Source organism: Hevea brasiliensis, chromosome 4 (assembly GCF_030052815.1).
Source record: "Hevea brasiliensis isolate MT/VB/25A 57/8 chromosome 4, ASM3005281v1, whole genome shotgun sequence".
NCBI lineage: Eukaryota > Viridiplantae > Streptophyta > Magnoliopsida > Malpighiales > Euphorbiaceae > Hevea > Hevea brasiliensis.
The window spans coordinates 114,944,903-114,965,750 of record NC_079496.1 but is presented as its reverse complement, the minus strand read 5'-3'; the positions used below and the strand labels follow the sequence as shown (position 1 = coordinate 114,965,750).

Below are 20,848 nucleotides of genomic sequence, written 5' to 3'. Positions count from 1 at the left end.
TAATGATTTTAGGTCATATTGTATTACTCATCTCCAAGTCAGTTTAGGCCCTTGTTTTCTTTCTATCCTCTAACCTAATGTGCTCTACTTGTCTAACTGGAGCCTCCGTATGTCTACGCTTCACATGACCAAACCACCTCAATCTCCCTTCTCTTAACTTATTTTCAACTGGCACCATTTCTACATTTTTTCTAATACTCTCATTACAAATTTTATCTAGTCTAGTATAACTACTTATCCACTTTAACATTATCATCTCTGCAACTCTCATTTTAGACACATACGACTCCTTCAGTGCCCAACACTCACTACCATATAACATGGTCGGTCTTATGGCTGTACGGTAAAATTTTCCTTTCAACATATTGGAAATCTTGTGATTACATAAAACTCTCGTGGCACTTCTCTACTTCAACCATCTGGCTTTAATTCTATGACTAACATCTTCCTCGAATCCCTCATCTACTTGAAAGATTGAGCCGAGATATTTAAAGTGATTATTTTGGGGCAGTACCACTCCATCCAAACTAACTTCTTTCCTATCACTAGTTCGACCTTCACTGAACTTGCAATACATGTATTTTATCTTCGTTCTACTTAACTTAAAACCCGTTGACTTTAGAGCACTTCTCAAAAGCTCTAACTTTCTATTGACTCATTTTTGCGTCTCATCTATTATAACTATATTATCTGCAAATATCATGCATCGAGGGATACTCTCTTATATATGTTTCGTCAATTCATCTAAAACTAATTTAAAAATGTAAGGCCTTACAGCTGAACCTTGGTATAATCTAATTGAGATAGGAAAATCCCTTGTGTCCCCTCCCACTGAGCGCACAATAGTAGTTGCTCATTCATACATATCTTTTAACACTTGTATGTACTTAATAGATACCCTCTTTTGTTCTAACATTTTCCATAAGAATAAAAACCATGTGTAGATCTTTTTTCACATCTCTATATTTCTCCATCAAGCTTCTAATGAAAAAGATCGCTTTCATAGTTGAACGACCGGGCATATAGCTAAATTGATTAGGAGAGATAGAAGTGTCATGACGTAATCGATGTTCCATAACTCTCTCCCACAACTTCATAGTATGACTCATAAGTTTAATTTCGCTATAGTTTGAAAAATTCTATATGTCTGCCTTATTTTTAAAAATAGGTACTAAAATACTCCTTCTCCATTTATCAGACATTTTCTTTGAGTTTAGAATCTTATTAAATAATTTAGTTAACCATGTCACTCCCATATCTCCCAAACACTTCCACACTTCAATTGGTATTCCATCAGGTTCACAGGCTTTACCCACTTTCATTCTCTTAAGTGCTTCCTTTGCTTCTAAAAATCTAATTCTTCTAGTATAATTCACATTTTTTTCTATTGCTCTGTAGTCTATATTCACGCTATTACCACTTTGACTATTGTTAAAGAGATCATCAAAATAATTTCTCAATATTTTTTGAATGTCCTCATCTTTCACTAATATTTTCCCTTCTTTATCCTTAATGTACCTAATTCGATTGAGATCTTGACATTTCTTTTCTCTTCTTCTTGTTAATCTACAAATATTTTTCTCCTATTTTTTAGTTTCAAGTTTCTCATATAACTTTTCAAAGGCCTGCGCTCTTACTTGACTAACTGTCTTTTTTACCTCTTTCTTTGTTATATTGTACTGTTCATATGCCTCATTATTATCACACCTAGGTAATTTCTTATATCATTCCCTCTTTCTCTTCGCTGCCTTTTGTACTTCCTCATTCCACCTCCATCTCTCTTTTGAGGGTGGTCCATATCCTCTAGACTCTCCAAGTACTTTTCTAGCTACTTCTCTAATCTTTGATGTCATTTGTATCCACATATCATTGGCCTTCCATGCTTCGGACTCAATAAGCTCATTTTTGAACTTCACTTGCTTTACTCCTTTGAACTCTCACCACTTTGTTCAAGTTACACTATTTATTCTAACCTTACTTGAATTTTTCATAAACTTGACATTCAATATCACTAACCGATGTTGACTTATTAAAGCATCTCCTGGAATGACCCTGCAATCCTTGCATAGAGCTCTATTTGTTTTCCTAGTTAAGAGGAAGTCAATTTTACTTCTATGTTGCCCACTTTTAAAAGTCACTAAATGTGACTCTCTTTTTGTAAAGTAGGTATTTGCTAGTATTAGATTGTATGCCATAACAAAATTCAATATACTTTTTTCCCTATTCATTTCGGCTGCCAAAACCAAAACTTCCATGAATATTCTCATAACTTTGCCTATCACTTCCTATATGTCCATTCAAATATCCACTGATGAAAACATTCTTTTCATTCGGTATGCTTTGCATTAGATCATTCATATCTTCCCAATATCTTTATTTACTCTCACTATCTAGTCCTATTTGTGGGGCATAATCACTAACTACATTTATTGTTTCTCCTTCTAGTACTAGCTCTACCAGTATAATTCAATTAATTTTTATGTAAATGATCCAACATTTCAAGTATCAACCCTGATTCTCCTCCTATCCTATTCCTTCCTAATTGATCTCTTTCAATGATATCTTCTATTATTCTCCATGCCTATCTTGTGTTAACTTCTTTATTTATACCCGTCTATGATGTGGGAACCCTTACTCATTTAACACCATATCTGGGTACCGGCATAGCGCGTTACTTTCGGTGAACGTCCATACACCCTTGCATATTTTTCACTACACTCGGACTCCAATATACTACACTCGCTTTTATTTATATTATCTTTGAATTTTTTTATGACTTTTCAATGTGGGATTTCAACACTCCCCCTTAAGTGTAATTGAATTGATTTTAATATTTGGATATAGTTATTAATTGAATTGCATGCGGTGGCTCGTCAAGAGTGTGGCCTCTTAGGGTTTTTTTCTTTTTTTTTTTTTGGCTTTGATCTACGGTTGTAATTCATTTTACTAACCCATAATTCACTTGAGTCTGACTTGTTGCAACACTGTCCACCATACTTTTATAGATCTTAGATTATGGCACGCTCTCATGCTTTGAGGATTTCTTGACTACCAGAGAGAAATGAATGACTGAAATGGAAGCTGCAAATCAAGCTAAAGTTGATGTAGTGGAGGCATTAATGGAAGGAGAGATAGGGTCAAAAGAAAGGGAGGGACAAACACTGCAAAATGCAGCGAAGATTGATGCAGAGACAAAGATGTAGGAGGAGGAGATAAAGGTGAAGAATCGAGTTAAGATTTATGAGAACCAAAGAGAGGCAGTTGTGGCAGAGGCCAATGCAGAGTTGGCCAAGAAGAAGGCAGCGTGGGGGAAGGAGGCGCAGGTGGCGGAAGTGGAAGGCTAGGCTGGGCTGGGCTGCTGAGTGTCAATGAAGGAGCTATATGGAGGTTGCTGGGAGTTATAAGATGTTGCCTCCTTTGTGAAATTAAAATAAGAAGTAAGAATTACTCGTTCAAATTCTAACAATTGAAACATCCTATAAATATTCATCATATATATGCATGTTTTCGAGAAAAATTCCATTATAGAGCTAAAGTTTAAAATATTTCTACCAATAAAATTGTAAAATGTAAATATATCATAGTTTGCAGAATTTAATTTAATTAAATATTTGAGGGTAATTAATCTTTAATCGATTCTTGTAAATCAATAGGTTATTGTAAAATTCAAAACCTTACGATCTTGAAAACAATTCTAGTACTATCGAGTTAAACTCATTGGTTAATTGTTTTAAATATTTTATAATTAAAATATATTAAATTTAATTTTAAAGTAATTTTATACCCTTTAATTAATATATTTAATAAAGCTTTTGTCTTAACATAACTTCAATAATAATGTCAAATATGGTACCCTTTAATCAATATATTTAAGATAACATTTTTTTCAACGATAACTTTAATAACAATTCTAAATAAATTCTTATTATATAATTATTTCAATAGTATTAGAATAATTTTCACAAAGATAAAATTTTAAACGATATTTTTATAATTTATTAATTGAAATGTCATAAAAGTCATATTATGAGAAATAAGATAGTTATAGAGTATGTTTCTATTAGTAAAATAATCATTCTATTCAAATTTACTGCTAATTAACTTTAATTGAAGCAATCAATCTAAATTTAAGGGGTTAAATTATTGTAAATATTAAAAGTACATTTATTAAATTGTTACAAAAAGTGAAATATAATAGATTAAATTGTTATAATTTTCTATTCATTAATGGTGATATTAATAGAATGACAATTTTGCTAATAATATAAACTGTTATAGTTTTCAACATATTAATAGTGATTTGTTGAGCCATAGGATTTTGGTAACTTAACCAAGGTGTTTGGGTAGCTTGAAAGAGATGGAAAACGAGAAAGAAATGAGAGAAAAAAAAAAAAAAGCAGATGAGAAAAAAAAGGAGAGAGAGAATAATAGAGAGAAGTAATTATTATATTATTTAGTTGATATCCCTATTTATAAATATTGACTCTTATATAACAATGACAAGAATTTGTTATAACTAATTAAATTTTATTCTCAAATATTTAAAGTTATTATAAATTCAATTATTATTATTTAAAAAATATTTAAATTCATTCAATTTTATATATTTTAATTAATAATATATATAAAAAATATTTTTATTAATAATTTATATTTTAAAATTTTAATAATTATTTAAAATTTATTTTATATAAATAAAAAATATAAAAATTTATAAATATTATTATAAAAAATATATATTTATGTTTAATTAAATATTTATATAAATAAATTCGAATAACGAATACTTACCGTATAAATGATAATAAAAATCGTGCAGTAACTTAGCATTTCTACAAACGACTTTATGCATAAATTCTTCATTTTCTTTATTAATCTTATTTAATATAGCATGAATTTTGAATTTTTTCATCGATTTAAATTATGATTTGATACAAAAATTTTATATTATGATTTTATTGAAATAAAAATTACTCTTATAATATAGATCAATATAAAGATTATATTTTTCTATCATTTATAGTAAATTTATAAAATATTTGAAAAATACATCAAAATTAGAATTTAAAAGTTTTGCGTAATTATATATATATTTTTTTATTATAATAAAATTTTTTACTTATCTTATTGGTAAACTTAGATTTTATTATCAAATTGCATAAATTTTATATAAATTTTTTTATATTCTGAAATTATGTTATTATTTATATATTTTAAATTTACGTGCCTCTTATAATATAAAAAGTAATTTATTTTTAAGAGGCTGTAATTTTTATTATATTTATAGATTAAATTATTAATTAATTAATTTTAAATTCGAGTGTAAAAAAGCCACAATTATTCTAAAGACAAGTACATCATGAATAGCGATTAACATAAAAAGTTACTAATAACAAATCAGTAATCAATATCCTGGACAAGGATCTCCTCCTCAAAGGTTGGGATAAAAGTTACTGTACTTGGCATAGAATTATGCTTCCCATTAACCAAACACATCCTTCTGGTGGACCCCACCATATTCCCACCAACTGCTCTCCTTCCTGTCCCTACTTATTAATTCAGTACACGTGTTCAATCGTTATTCGTTTTCACCCAAGTAGACCGCACACCATTTTTTCCTGGCGCGTGAGCTAACCATTTTGCCCCTCGTCAAGTTGTGATGCTACAGTTAATCAATTACACTATTCTCTTTGTCAGAGAAAGAAAGAAAACCAGCTGTATTGACTATCAGCGGCCCACAATCATCCATCATGCTATCTTCAGTGAATCTTTGGATCAAGCGAACCGTATTTATCCAATCCACTACACGCGTCTACAGGGTAGTGTCTGGTCCACCTCGCCTCAAAATAATACAATTTCAGATGCTTTCAGCACTTTTCCTTTTGCTTTTCTATCTGCAACTGCAAACCCTCTCAGTGTCTTTCTCAGTTCCTTTTTACTCTCTCTCTAAAATGGTATCAACTTTGTTTCTCGAGGGTATTTTGGTCATTCACAACTGCTGAGAGGAGAGCTGTGTGCTGTGCTCTTTTATAATCTAGCTTTCCGTTGGTTTGTAGCGGTTTCTGATGAAGGGAGGCTAGGGTTTAGAGAGGTCTCTTAGATGGACAGCTCGTGGCAGGTCAAATGTGGCTCGACATTTCCATCGTCTATGCCGGCCATGGCTTCATCGACCTCGCAAGAACCTCGAGATCAGGTAAGTTCATGGTAATGAGTGTGTTATTACTGTTTCTTCGATGTTTCTATGTGAGCTTTCGGTGCCTGCACTGCCTCAAATTTCTATCTCCTGCGGATAGGAATTGTTATCTAATGATCATACTAGAGAATACCCGAATCGTTTAATAGTTGTTTGGTTCTTGTGATTTTAGTGTACATGACAAGTTGAAGTGGCTATAAAGTGAAATGGAATGTTGCTTTTGCATTTAAGTGATGGGCGGAAATGGCATTGCATTTTGATGATTACCAGCCATTGCTTGTGTCGGAATGCGGATTACATGCCTGTTGCATGGGAAGGTTAATGAATGCTAGCGAGGAAGGAGAGTAGATGAGGGGGCTTGTAAAGCATGTCCTCGATTTTAGTGTTTTATTTAGATTAGCAATAGTGAAGTGAAGGAAAACTATGGATGTGTTTTAAAGTTTTTGTATTAATGAGGTGTCAATATGGCTGTGAAGGGTTTGATGATGAGAGGGAGAGCCTTTAGGTGGGGTTTGTAGCAAATTAGCCGAGGGAACAGGGGGTTGGTAGGAAGGGGAAGTTGGATCTAGGCGGGTGAGGGAATGACTCCTAGTGCCAGCGTATGGATACATGGGTAAGTTCATAGAGTTTAGCTTTTAAGTGCTTTAGTCTCTTATTTTTATGGAATTGTGGTTCCTCACCACCATGATCAACTATTCTTGGTGGTGAGGAATAATAGAAGTTACTGCGATCACCCTTTGAGATGAAATGTGTTTGATTGTGTTATCAATTTCTCAAACTGGGAAAGTTATCATTGTTTTCAACATAAAAACAGATAAAAAAAAAGAAAATGATTGTAATGGTGAAAACTGCAATTTTCTTATTTATATGCCTTTTGATTGGTTTATGATTGCTTTCTCCTTCCTAAAGATTTTTTAAATGTATTACGATATTTCTGTATTTACTGTTTGATTCAAGTTACTGTTTAGGAGTCATGGTTTTGATTTCCCTCTCCTCTTTCCCTTTGGCCAATTATAGATGGAGATTAATTCAGGCCACAGTGTTTATTCACATGTTGGTCAAGACTGGAGATCACAAATTCATGGAAGGATGCTAGATCCTGCATTTGCCAACATTTCTAATTTAAGTTCCTGCAGTATGAGTAACACTACCGTAGGCAGTTCATTTCTTGCTCTCCTATCTGGGCCTGCTGCTCTTTTGCAGTTTGATTTTCAGGAACTCTCAAATCCAAGACTATTAAATACCTCTAACAAACTGCCTATTGAAATTGGTAGTGTAACTATTAGTCCTGCTGGAAGTCAGGTTCCACAGTCATCTGGTGCACTGCTATCAGACGATGGAAACTATCAAAACATGCAAAATGGAGTTGATCTTTGTTCAATTGTTTCATCAAGGGCAGTGGCCAATTCAATTTCTGGTAGTAGTTCCGTATTTCAAAATGGACTTCCTGCTGAAAACATTAGTACTCATGGCTTAGACCTGCCCAAGACAGTTGTTCATCATGCAGATCTTGGTAACGAGAAAATTAAAGATTTTCCTTCTTTGAGAGGTGAATGGTGTAGCACACCCATTGCAAATGCTTTAAAGCTTCAGAGTGTGAACAATCAAATACCACAAAAATTGCCCTTAGAAGCAGAGTACTCTGCTTATAATAAGTCATCTACTTCTTCGAGGGGGTGCCCTCGTGTCTTTTGCTTGGATAGAAGTAAGTACTAAACAATTGTTGCTTCTATTTTTAGTTGACTGATATCAACTCTAGGTACAATATCCTGATATTTGTGTTTGATTAACCTGAAAGGTGGAGATCTATTACTCAGCAATACAGGACTCCTAGGTATTCTGTGTTCGTGCCATTGCTTCCACATGTCTGTCTCTAAATTCTGTGAGGTAATTCTGCTAACATCTTTTGGTGCTTATCACGTTACATATTGATTTCTTCCATGTTGAGCACATTTACATGGCACTGGACATGTTTTTGTATTTTGAAATTGATTTAACTGCTTGTCTCTAACAGCACTCAGGATTATGGAATCTTAACCCTGGTGATGCTGTTCGTATGGACAGTGGAGAGACAATTGCTCAGTGGCGTAGGGTCTATTTCCAGAAATTTGGGGTAAGATTTTCACAATGCCCTTGCTTCTAGTCTCTTGAGAAGAATTCAGTTTTTGCTCACTTGTAATTACATGCATGTGCCTCTGAATCCACATGTACAAGCTCATCCATTTATATGCACATAAATGTTGAAAATCTGTATATTTGTGGTAGTGCAAAGAACTTGATATGTTGGTCATTATATGCTTATTTTTCTTTTTTAAATTTTTGTACCACTGTATTTGCTTTGGAATTTATCTTGAAATGCAGTGGTCAATCAAACTGATGTACTTCAAATGCAGCATATGATAATCTTCTATGATCAAAGCTAGTTCTTGTAGTAAATTTGATGTTTTTCTAATTACCTTTTTGGTGCTTGAGTGCCAAAACCTTGAGCATGATCAGGAAGCCTAGGAGCATGTGTTGTACTGAATTCTGTCAATAATGGTTTGATGCTTTAGAAGATAAAATAGCATTTTTGAATTTTGACAATTACATATATTGTTAGAAAAGGTAACTCTGTTGCCACTGAAAGTTGATGTTCCCAAGAGTTTGAGGGACTTGTTTGTAGAGTGAACATGCAAGGATTGTTTGGCTATTGCATGGCCTCCTCATGCTGCAGATTGGCATAACTAAATGTGTACACAATTTCCCTAATCCATGTTCAACTTTGTTGCATGATATTTCTGTTCAACCTTATATTCATATATCTATGTATTTACTATTTACACAGGCATGCCAATAGGTTTACTTCTTATTATATTGATGCCATCAAACCTTAATCTTTATTCTAAGTGGTAGCTTGTCATAGATTGGATGGTGATGTTTCTTATTGGCATGTGCTTGAAGCAACGAGAACACTGGATGGTGATGTTTTTATGATGCTTTAGATTAGGGTTCCAGAAGATCAGAGTGGGTGGGACTGGCCTGAAGGATTATCATTGACTGCTAGTTTAGTGAAATCTGGTGTGCCTATATCCAACATGCCTAAGAATTCTGACTGCAGTAATCTGGTTGTCCCATCTGGAGGTTTAGTAAGGTCTGGGCAGCCTTTGGGTGATGTTTTTCCAAAGAACTTTCTTGCAGAACAGAATTCAGTTGTTGATGCTTTATGTGATAAACAACAGAGAAATGGACAGGATGGTAACCTATTTTATCTCAGAGGTTTAGTTGCCACTTCGCAGAACAGTTCTTCTGGTGTGGAGGATAACCATGTGACTGATTGCTTTATCTCTAGGTGCTCAACAGCGCCAAAGTTTACTGGCAGAGGACCAGAAAATGTATGCAAATCCACGTATATTGATTCTATTGGGAACAGTGCAAGTTTGGCTACTGCCCACCGTACCCTGCAAAATCATAGAAACCTTGTTAAAAACTCTGATGTTAGCAGCGGTAAAGGTGCATGGGTTGGTGCTATCATGGACAAGGATGCTTCTTCAAGCATGGAGTTGAAGCTTGGGCAACCATATCAGCAGAATCAATCTTCAGGAAATTCAGTTCTACCGGTAATAGGACAACAGTTCCACAACACACTTGTCAATTCACAGAAGCCATTTCCCCAAGAGCAGATGATTCATAATGGTATGTTGTCACTTTTATTCTGATTAGCTCATGATACATACATGTGTATTAGCCTATTATTACTATATGCATCTTTTCATTGTTTTGACTGAGCCATAGTAAACTATTATTCCTTGAATGATACAGTAACCAGTTTCAGGGGAGAGAAGGAATCCAGACTATTTTCTAACCGTGCTATTGGCCCGTCTAATTCCACCGCAAGAAGGGAACAAGACCACTTGGGCTATGGGAGCTGTGTAATCAATAATGCCATGGATGGTGGTAAAGTGGAAAAACTTAGAGGCAACATTGCCAAGACTTCAGGAGTTTCACTATTTAAACACTACTCTATCCCTGAGGGAAGCTCAAACTCTAAAGCTACTAATAATTTACTCAATTTGAGGGAGCACGTCATACCTGAGATGCAACATTGTGAATCTCATTTTGTTAACTGTGAACCCATTATTGTCCCCTGGAATGGTGGCAATGGTTTAGATAAGCAATATATGCTCCCTGATCTGGGTTGTCTCAAATCTGCAGACAAGGGTAAAGGGGTGGGATGTCTTGCTGGTAACTCTTACACTGAAACAGCTTCAGGGTCTAAAATGCATAAGTGGATGGAAAATCCAAGCTCTTTTACTGGAGCTGTCAGTGGAAATGGTTGCTCTACTGTTCCAGTGATGCATAACAAAAACCGTTACTCACATCACTTGTCTAATGTGCCAACAGATGTATCTGCTGGAAAATTTTCCAACTGTCTTGAGAAGGTTCCTTGTTTTGGGAAAAGTGGACATATAGATCAGTTGCTCCTTAGATCCAGGGGGTCACCCACAGATTCTAGGCAAATTTTGTCATCACGGGCAGTTCCGATAGGCTCTCCTTCATCTACTCCAACATCCATTCCTGGGCTGACACCAGCCACGTTGAACCATGAGAGCATTGGTATAAGCCCTCATTTGCTTGAAGATAATCTAAGATTGCTTGCGCTTGGGCAGATATTGGAGTTGTCAAAACAACACACATTGTCTGCCCTTGGAAAGAATCTAGAACAAGGGAAATGTAGCAACTCTTCTGTCAAAGTGCAGCATTCTTTTGTTGAACCATCAACATCTGAAGAACAAAGGCATGTGCCTAACCTTAACAGGAAACAGGATGTTTCTGAAGTTGCCATGAAATCAGACCAATCTGGTCCTACTAGTAAGATGGTTAACGATGTTGATAAATTTGCGTCTGTGACAGGCAAGTGCACTGGACTTATGTAACCATTCACATAATATTTTTGATATCACCTGTTTCTAATTCAATCCCAATTCAATGTGAAATTCTCTTTGATGTGTATGGTAGACTCTTAATGATAATTTTGTTGATCCAGGCTTGAACAGGTGGTGCAATTTTTCAACGTTGACACAAGGATTGCCATTACAGTGTAAAGAAATTGGCAAGCAGTGTCAGCTTTCTTACAATACTCTTCAAAATGAACAGTCTTCATTGAGGTTAGTTTAGAAAAGAGAATGTTACATATGAACTCGGATGGTTTTGTTTTTGCATTTTATTTTCTAGGAAATCAGCCCTGGTTTTAATATTGTGACTAATTTTTTTTTATCATATTTATGTTATCTTATAATCTTAGCCTTACTCGCTATTATGGTTTGCCCAAAAACTTTGCTTGGAACATCTCTAGAAACTTAAATGCTGTTGATTACCCAGCATTTGTAAAGGAACGGTTTGAATAAAAGCTACGTTTCCACAAATCTTAATGGCTTTGATTTCAAAAGTAATTTATTATGTTAGGGTTCCTAATATATTTTGCTTGCTCCAATGTTACAGGCTTGGTAAAAGTCAAAACAACATCACTCTTTCAAATGAGCATGATAACTGCTGTCAGAGAACACTTTATTTTCAGTACAACTGCGGCTGTGCAGCCCATACCTGTATAGGAGGAAAATGCAATTTCAGTGGAAATTCTTCTAATTCATTGAGAGAACAAACAGAAAGCTTGAGTTGCAAAACCCCTATGTTAGTTGCTTCACAGTTTGCTAAAGATTACATTGTTCCTAAAGAAAATTCAATTTCCTTTGGTCAATGTGAGACATTAAAGGGACAGTTATCTAAGAACATTAGTTGTAACGCTTCTCAGTGGAAAGATGTGCCAAGCAAGGTGAAAAGGGTTTGTGAAGTGGCATCTGTAAGACGACCAAGTGATGCATTGGATGAAAGAGGACCTGAAGATGGTGCTGCTAAGTGTTCTCATGGAGCAGTTCACACAGCAGACTCTTCTAAAGATCAAGATATGTCTAATATATCTTCTGGTTGCTCTACCCCTGCTGTTACTCAGGCATCGATTGAGGTTACCAATGTGGATTCTTCAACTGTTGTTGGAAATACTGGGTACGTAGACAATCTTATAGTTGATGAAGGATCTGGCATTGATAAATGCTGGTCATCTGATGATGCCTTTGAAAGTGACAGAAGTACTGATTTCTATGGTCATAATTGTAAGACAAATGAGAGAAAAGAAGGATCTTGTAAGGGTTCTGGCAATAAATCATCTCGTAGTCTTCTTGATGAGGTTAAGCTCATGGATTCACTGACATGGAAGAAAAGCCAAAGTCAAAATCACAGTGGCCTTACTGTTTGTGGGAAGACCAATCCGTCACATGAGTCTGGGAGGGGCTTGAAAAATGGGAAGAGAAAGAGAGAAATGAAATTGAAGGTATTGGATGCATCATTGCACACTGCACCTCCTGTAGTGCAAGATAAATATCCTGAGTGTGATGTTGATTGGCCTTGTTTATCCAATAACATGCTAATGATTTCATCAGGCCCAGAATCATCTCGGACATGTGGTGCTCACTCTGTTAAAATTAATACCAAACATGGGAACTCTACATTACCTGTCACTAAAGCACCGTCTCATAAAAGAGATCTTCGGAGACTTTACAATGCAAGAGATAGGGAAAATGATCATGATAGGGAAATGAATTGTAGTGACAACTCTTGTAAAATCCTCAAGATCTCAGACAGAAAGAAATTCAGAAGCACACAGACTGCTGACATGTGCATGCAATTTCAGATGCAAGAATCAACTCCTGCAGTAGGTGAACAAAATTTAAAGTATGAGTCGGTAAATTATCTGAAGGCATCTTCAAGTTGGCAGGTGAATCTCTGTTGCAGGAAGGCTAAGCCTGTTGTATGTGGGAACTATGGTGAAATCGTCAATGGAAACATGACTGGAGATGTGACAAAGTCATATAAAATTGTTTCTCTTGATAAGATTCTTAAAACTGCCAGAAGATGTTCACTACCCAAAAATTGTAAACCTGGACTAACTTCCTCAAGGGAATGGAAGAGTGCAAACTTTAGTTGGAGCAATGCATGCTTTGATAAGCTCTCCAAGTTGAAGAAAGAGAAAGAAAATTGGAGCAATGATGATTTGGAGTCTGAGGAGATGAATATTCACTCCCCTCTGGAAGAAAGGGACGTTGCTTTTGCCAGTGGGGATGAACAATCTGCTGATGAGTTTTCGGTGCTGGAAAAAAGAGAAGATAAAAGTCGGAAAGTTCATGTTATACTGGACAATGCTAACGGTCAGTCAAAAACAAAGTATAAGGAAACTCGCAAACGCAGCATTTATGAGCTGACATTAAAAGGTAATATATAAATATTTGCTTTTTCTATCTTTTTAAATTTCTTTCAAGTAATTCATATTATCCTTAAATCAATTGAAGGAATATCATGAACAGAGCTGTGAGTTGTAGCTTAAGTGATTGACGGGGCACTCGGCCTTAAGGAAAATATGATTGGTTAATGCCAATTGAAGACAAGAATCATGATCTTCTGGTAATGGACACATATCAGATACGGACTATAGCAATCCCTTAGAATTAGAACGTCTCTGAAAGGCCTGTCACACACTTGTTTTGGCAGTTGCAATTCACAATTTCAAGTGTGACACGAGTTGGTATGAAGAGATCCTATTGTTAGTCAAGGAAAAGCAATTTTTTGTACAGAACAATCAACTGATTGTTTGTCCTGCATGTAGTACTCATGCAAAGAACCAGTTGGTGATGTTCTATTCTCTGTGTGCATTGTATGGGTTGGGGAGGTGGTTTGCCAGAGTATAATTGACCCTCTAATATAATTGTGTTGTTGCCTTTAAAAGGTAAGGTGGCACTAGTATAATTGTGAAGAATAGTGTCAATTATTAAGTCTAAAATAAGCTAGGGATGCTGAAGTATCTATTGAAATAGCATTGTGATCATGTGCTCATTTTTAGTTGTCATTAATTAATTTTTAATTGGTGTATGAAATTTAGTTTATGTACTTTTTTTTCTTATGTCTTTTATTTAAAAAATTCCCCTGCTTCTCATTGGCTCTGTGTTTAATGTCATTTGATCCTTTATTCTTTTTCAGGAATGAATCCCAGTCCTAAAATGGTTTCCCAGAACAAGATTTTCAAATGTAAGCCAAAAATCAAATTGCAACAAATTCTGAAGAATTCTGATAAAAATCACATTCATGGATCACGGAAAGTTGATGCCAAAAGGTAAGCAAGTAAATTGATAATGATAGATTGGTTTCTCTATTTTTTTTTATATGCTTTGCAGCATCATAAATTTGTTAGTATTTATTCCTGCCTTCTCTTAAGAAATTATGACTCTTATTGTGAATCTTCGATGGTAATTGGTTATCAGATATGTTAGAGAGCAGAAGCACCTGTCTATTACAGATATAAATTCACTCTGCTGTGTTTGTGGAAGCTCAAACAAAGATGATGTTAATTGCTTATTGGAGTGTGGCCGATGTTCTATTAGAGTATGTAGCTGTTAGATATTTTTCAATTCCAGCTTCTTCCCTATGTTTCTGTAAATGATTCTATTGCACTGATAAGTGTCACGATGAGTAGGTACATCAGGCTTGCTACGGTGTTTCCAAAGTGCCTAAAGGCCACTGGTATTGCAGACCTTGCAGGACAAGTTCAAAAAATATTGTAAGAAAATTTTAAATGTTTAATGCATGATAATCTGTTTTTCCAGTTCCCAATGACTTGATCAATTTTCTTTCCTGTGCTCTCTTTTATGACTGGTGTGGTAAGTGTTTCCTTGTAAAATTTGTTGTAAATGTCTCTATAAAATTTGTTGGATATTATTAGGACTCCATGTTAAGATTTAAAATTAAGTAGACTTCAATGACCCAAGACACTTGCCCAGTCCATTCCAGAAAAAATTTGAAATTACTTAAGTGCCCCTGATTAATAAAAATGCCTGAGCAACTGTAATATGAACAGTAACCTGCCATAATTATTAATCTAATTCCCATATGGATTTGCTTCATTGTTTACATAATACATGTTTAATGGCTTTCTTATTACATGTTTATCTTGTGAATTGTGATTCTAATGCCTTTTTTCTTCTAACTCATCCAGGTTTGTGTTCTTTGTGGTTATGGTGGTGGGGCTATGACTCGAGCACTCCGCAGTCGTACGATTGTGAAAAGCCTTTTAAAAGTTTGGAACCTTGACACAGAATGCAGGCCTAAAAATGCAATTTCTTCTGCTGAAACTATGCAGGATGGATTGAACTTGTTTTATTCTTCAGAATCTGTACCTGAAAATAGTTCATATCCTGTTTTAAGACCCTTGAAAATTGAGCCATCAGCTTCAACCATTTACAGTATTGATGTGCATAAAAAATTGGATATTTTGCAAAAGTCCTTGTGCTGTATTAGTGATCTAAAAGTGCACAACAGTATTACAGCTGGAGTACTTGATTCAACTGTTAAGCAGTGGGTTCACATGGTTTGTGGCCTCTGGACTCCCGGGACAAGATGCCCAAATGTGGATACCATGAGTGCTTTTGATGTTTCTGGTGCTTCACACCCTAGAGCAAACGTGGTAGGCATTGAAATAAAATAATTGTTGAACTAATAAAATATAATTTCAATAGAATATGGTAGCCTGGACTCGTGGTATTATGATTACTTGGATTGGTTGTGCTAATAATTATGAATTTTTTTTTTATCATTTTAATTGAAATAGCTTGTAATTGAACTGATTAAAAAAAATGATAGTAATTGCTCTTTGACCATTTGAGCCAAAGGCCAATGCATATCATGATTAGTTTCTTATGGTAAGATTTAATGATTCATGCATGAATGGTGAACTGTACCTCTTTGCATTATCTGAGTCTTGTGATATGCAAACAATCCATATTGCATATTGTAAAATATCTATAACTAATTGCAATCATATTGACTGCATCTTGTTATTAAGAATACCAAGGGATGAACATACCATAATAGCTTTATCATGCAAAAAATTGATTGCATTATCCATTTTCCCTGGTATTATATGCCATTTTGCAGTTTTTATATCTTCTTTTATATCAATGTAAAAAAATTTATTTGATTTTAGGCATTTTACTGTGTAAGGTATGGAGTATGAAAATTATGCTTCTGTATGGTTGTATATTGTGATATTCTCTATTTTTTTCAGTTATCATGAAATTCAAAATAGTAATTTGCACTTTATCTATCTTTCCTAGGTGTGCTCTATGTGCAATCGACCAGGTGGCTCATGTATACAGTGCAGGGATGTGAATTGCTCTGTTCAGTTTCATCCTTGGTGTGCTCACCAGAAGGTCTATTTTCTTTTGAATATTTTGGTCCAAGTATATCAATATTGTGTTCTGTTCTGCCTTGATTTGTTGTTCAAACATGAAGATTTTGCATTTTTCATTGTTTATGATTTTGTTCATTTGTAATGTAATAGGAATTGTGTAGTGATGGAAAAATGTTTTTTTAATGACTTAGCTCTCTTTATATTTTTTGACAACAAAAATTGATGACCCCTTGTATAGTTCGAGTCTGACAGGGACAAATATTCTGTCGAGACATTTACAAATTGACATCCATATATGGTTTTAAAAGAATTATCCCATTTTTAATCACTGTAATTAGTGTTTCAGTAGTTAAAACAACACCTAAAAATTGTTACTAAGCTCACAAAGCCACCATTTTTCTCAAAGGGAAGTGAGGATGAGACTTTTTTTTTTTTAATTTTTTATTTTTTATAATGATCAATGAGTTTCACATGATTTTGTTTTTCCAATTTGCATTGTGGGATTTCTTGTTACTTGTAATTTATTCCCCTATACTCTTGTAATGGTTACAATGTAGTATTTGCTTTTTAATAATCCATAATCAATTACTTTTAACCTGCTGATAGTCCTGACTCCTGAGTAGTTTGCAACTAATTGGAACTTCAAATGTATACAAGTTCAGAAGGCCATATTTGAGGGATAAAGTATCCTTTTTTTTGACAAGTAACTGATTCTCTTTCACAATTCAACATCAGCAGTCGAAAGTTGTCATGGATTTTGAAACTTCTGTGTAAAAATAGTTAAATTCTATTTTTCATTATCAATGTTTAAGTTCTATTCTTCATTATCAATGTTTAAGTTTTATTCTTCATTATCAATGTTATTTATATGACCCTTAACTTTCTTTAGCATATTTGTTGTAGGGTCTACTGCAAAGTGAGGCTGAAGGTATTGATAATGAAAATGTTGGTTTTTATGGAAGATGTGTGATTCATGCAACAGGCCTGGCAAATGAATCTGCCTGTGATGCTGCCAACATTGAAGCAGGTTATACAGGAGAGAAGGAAGCAAGCTGTGCCAGGACTGAGGTAATCCTTTCACCGAGTATTGGCAGAGGATGTTGACTTGTTTGCATAGGGCTAACTTCTGAGCTTCGGGATGGTCTGATTTTTTTTTTTTTTTTCTTTTCTTGAACTGTGTACTAGGGCTATAAGGGCCGCAAGCGGGATGGCTTCTGGCATGATATTAATAGTCAATCAAATGGAAGGGGAGGATGCCTTGTTCCTCAGGAGCAGGTAAATGCTTGGGTTTACATTAATGGACAGAAATCTTGTGCACAGGGACTTTCGAAGCTTCCAATATCAGAAAAGGAGTATGACTGTCGGGTATGTTCACTCTGCTCATATGAATTGAGTTCTCTGGCTTCAATAAATTTGCCAAAAGATTGAGTTTGCATTAACTTTCAATTGGAAATTGAATCTCGATCTATTGACAAAGATTATGCTTCTTTCAATTTAATTAGCGCGAATAGAAATAGAAAATTAGCAAATTCACTTGAGCAGTTGCTAAATATGTATATCGGAGGTGGACAATGTTTGTGTACTAGTTTAGCTAGCATAAGATTTAAGGATTGCCAAAGGGAACTATGAAGTATAGGCTGCAGCATAACCTCCCTTTTCTTCTTTCATTTTTTCCCAGAACCTAAATATATTATGCTATTTGGACACAATTTTTGACAACTGAATTCCATTTCTCGTTAATGTGTTTAGTTACCTCGGCTTTTTTGTTCTTGGTTTGCCCAATTAACTGCTTCAGATAAAGAACCATTTCTTTGTATTCCATTTCTTTTTCTTAGTTGCTTATTGAAACTGGCATCTTTTTTATTTTTCTAACTAAATTACGTTATTGCAGAATGACATGTATGGCTTACAATTTTTGGTTTCATCTTTCTTGCAGAAAGAATATGCCCGCTACAAACAAGCAAAGGGTTGGAAACATTTGGTTGTTTACAAGTCTGGCATACATGCCCTTGGTCTTTACACATCTCGGTTCATTTCACGTGGTGAAATGGTTTGACCTTTGCCTCTCAAGTCTTGGAAGCACGCTCTATCTTTGATTTGATAAAGTGATGTACTCATATGATTTTCAGGTGGTTGAGTATGTTGGTGAGATTGTTGGGCTACGTGTGGCTGATAAAAGGGAGAATGAGTATCAATCTGGAAAAAAGCTGCAGTACAAGAGTGCTTGTTACTTCTTCAGAATAGACAAAGAACATATTATTGATGCAACACGGAAAGGGGGAATTGCTCGTTTTGTCAATCATTCATGCCTGGTAATTATCTGAGTTTTCAAGAGCATTTTTCATACAGTTGTGAAGTATCAGTTATTTTTCTCACCTTGTCTTTTTGTTTGACCAGCCAAACTGCGTTGCCAAAATTATTTGTGTGCGGAATGAAAAGAAGGTAACTTAAAATTCTGTTTTGATACATGGACACACATTGCCTATATTGGGAATGAAATGGCTGTGGTTGAAGTGATTCCTACAGTACCCGATCAGTTTCACTGCTTGTTTTCAGATCCAGCCTTAGTATTTCATTGTTGTATTTTGCTTCTGGGGATTATCAGAGATTGAGAAGCTTGTGCATTTGCAGGTCGTTTTTTTCGCTGAGAGGGACATATATCCCGGGGAAGAGATAACATACGACTACCATTTTAACCATGAAGACGAAGGTAAGAAGATCCCTTGTTTTTGCAATTCAAAAAATTGCAGGCGATATTTGAATTGATAATCATTTCCACTCCTTGTAAATGCATCATTTTTGTAACATCAACAATCCAATTCAGTTATTTTTTGGCCTCTGTCAATATGAAATATGATCAGGACATTGCTATGAAATTTTTCTTGTGTACATGTAAGTTAAACAGTAACAGACTTCTGAGCTAGCCAATGTACAGTTTGTCCCAGCCAAACCCTTCTTTTGGATGTTAAGCCGCTTATGTTAGTTATAAGAATGCTTTATCACCTATTTTCCTGTTGCATTAGTTTTCAATGTCCATGTTGAAAATCTCTGCATGCACACAAATAGAATGGCAGACGTAGAATTCAATATTTTGAATATGGGCAGACAAAGCTGCAGAATTGGGTTGAGGGTTATGAATGAGATTAAATTAGAAAAGATCGAGAATTAGTGAATGAAAGAGGAATTATTAGTGCTTTCTAATTTGGCCCAACCCCATTACCCCAATAGCCAAATTGAGTCGGAACTTTTCAAGTTTCTTTCCTCTATATCAGTCCTTTACTTGCATTTCTCCAACATAACGTGGAGTTGAGTGCTGGAGTGAAGTAACCACCAATCCATTTTTCTGCTAGATCCTGCTACAATGAAGTGCCTGTACCAACTTTCTAATTACTTCTATTAACGATAGCATTAAAAGTTATTAAATCGCCCTCTATCTATTTGACTACATGGTTATGTTCTGGTACTATTAATCGCCCTGAGTTGAAAGGAAAATATACTACCGCATGAAAGGCGCACGATAATTTGTTAAATTCATTTGAGAGCCCTTATGGTCTCTCATGCTCATGCCATAACGAATTATTTCTATGTGCCATATAGCACTGTTTTATGAATTGCTTATTCCCGACTCAACAGATAGTTGGATGTAATTGTCATTCTGTAACTATTACATGACTTCGATCCAACGTATGTTAAGATACATTACATGTGTGTCTGTAACGGTAAGATGGCAAATTTTGACACGATTGCTCATGTTAGGAGCACAGGTGTCGAATAGGGAGGCCACAATCGCTCATCGATAGGCACTAGAATAGCTAAAGGACAAACCACTGCTTGTCTGCCCATTCTCGTAAGGACAGCTACATAATATCTCTTGTAACCAAGATGGCCAAGCTAACGGGTGGCATGCTTTTATTAACTGCGGCTTATGTGTAATACAAACTTTTAAACCACACAAACAGACTGACAAAACCAATTAAACTAAACGTTTATATCCCAAGGAAAGCAGGCGGTTCTAAAGGGACATCCTATCTTTAATTTCCGTTTCTGATCACCTTTACCATACCATCTGCTCAAGGGGTTAAAAAACTAAAAAAAAAAAACACCATCTCCTCAAAATTAGGTTGCTTCAAATAATAAAGAAAGTTGTATCAATATTTTTTCAGTAGAAAAAATAAAATTTATTATTAATTATATTGGAATACAGATACTCACCTTCAAGACATAAGCACAAAAAATTTTAATTTTAATTTTTAACAACAAAATAACAAATAAAATTATATTTTACTATCTCAGTTTTAGTTAATTAACACTGAACCAAAATTTCATTCGCAAAACTTTTTTATCATTAAATACCTCTTAAATTGCGACTTAAATATTTTTTAAAA

At 34.8% G+C, this 20,848-nt stretch overlaps 1 protein-coding gene across 3 annotated transcripts; it reads left to right on the top strand.

The window, feature by feature from the left end:
- Nucleotides 1–5,825: 5,825 nt before the first annotated feature.
- Nucleotides 5,826–19,469, top strand: LOC110654006 (uncharacterized). 3 transcript variants are annotated; one of them, XM_021809842.2, is made up of 19 exons: nucleotides 5,864–6,193; nucleotides 7,211–7,898; nucleotides 7,992–8,080; nucleotides 8,208–8,306; nucleotides 9,175–9,865; nucleotides 9,992–11,083; nucleotides 11,217–11,337; nucleotides 11,672–13,494; nucleotides 14,258–14,390; nucleotides 14,539–14,659; nucleotides 14,751–14,834; nucleotides 15,270–15,737; nucleotides 16,387–16,482; nucleotides 17,367–17,531; nucleotides 17,649–17,828; nucleotides 18,400–18,513; nucleotides 18,593–18,775; nucleotides 18,861–18,905; nucleotides 19,095–19,469. In XM_021809842.2, exons 1-19 carry the CDS (start codon nucleotides 6,101–6,103, stop codon nucleotides 19,227–19,229), a joined length of 6,420 nt encoding a protein of 2,139 aa, XP_021665534.2. In that variant the 5' UTR covers nucleotides 5,864–6,100; the 3' UTR covers nucleotides 19,230–19,469. The 3 variants fall into 3 exon arrangements, 2 of the variants coding, with proteins under 2 accessions (XP_058002089.1, XP_021665534.2); XM_058146106.1 differs by lacking the exons at nucleotides 18,861–18,905; nucleotides 19,095–19,469 and having other exon boundaries at nucleotides 5,856–6,193; nucleotides 18,400–18,505; nucleotides 18,593–18,740; XR_002494667.2 differs by lacking the exons at nucleotides 18,400–18,513; nucleotides 18,593–18,775; nucleotides 18,861–18,905; nucleotides 19,095–19,469 and having other exon boundaries at nucleotides 5,826–6,193; nucleotides 17,353–17,531.
- The last annotated feature ends 1,379 nt before the right edge of the window (nucleotides 19,470–20,848 follow it).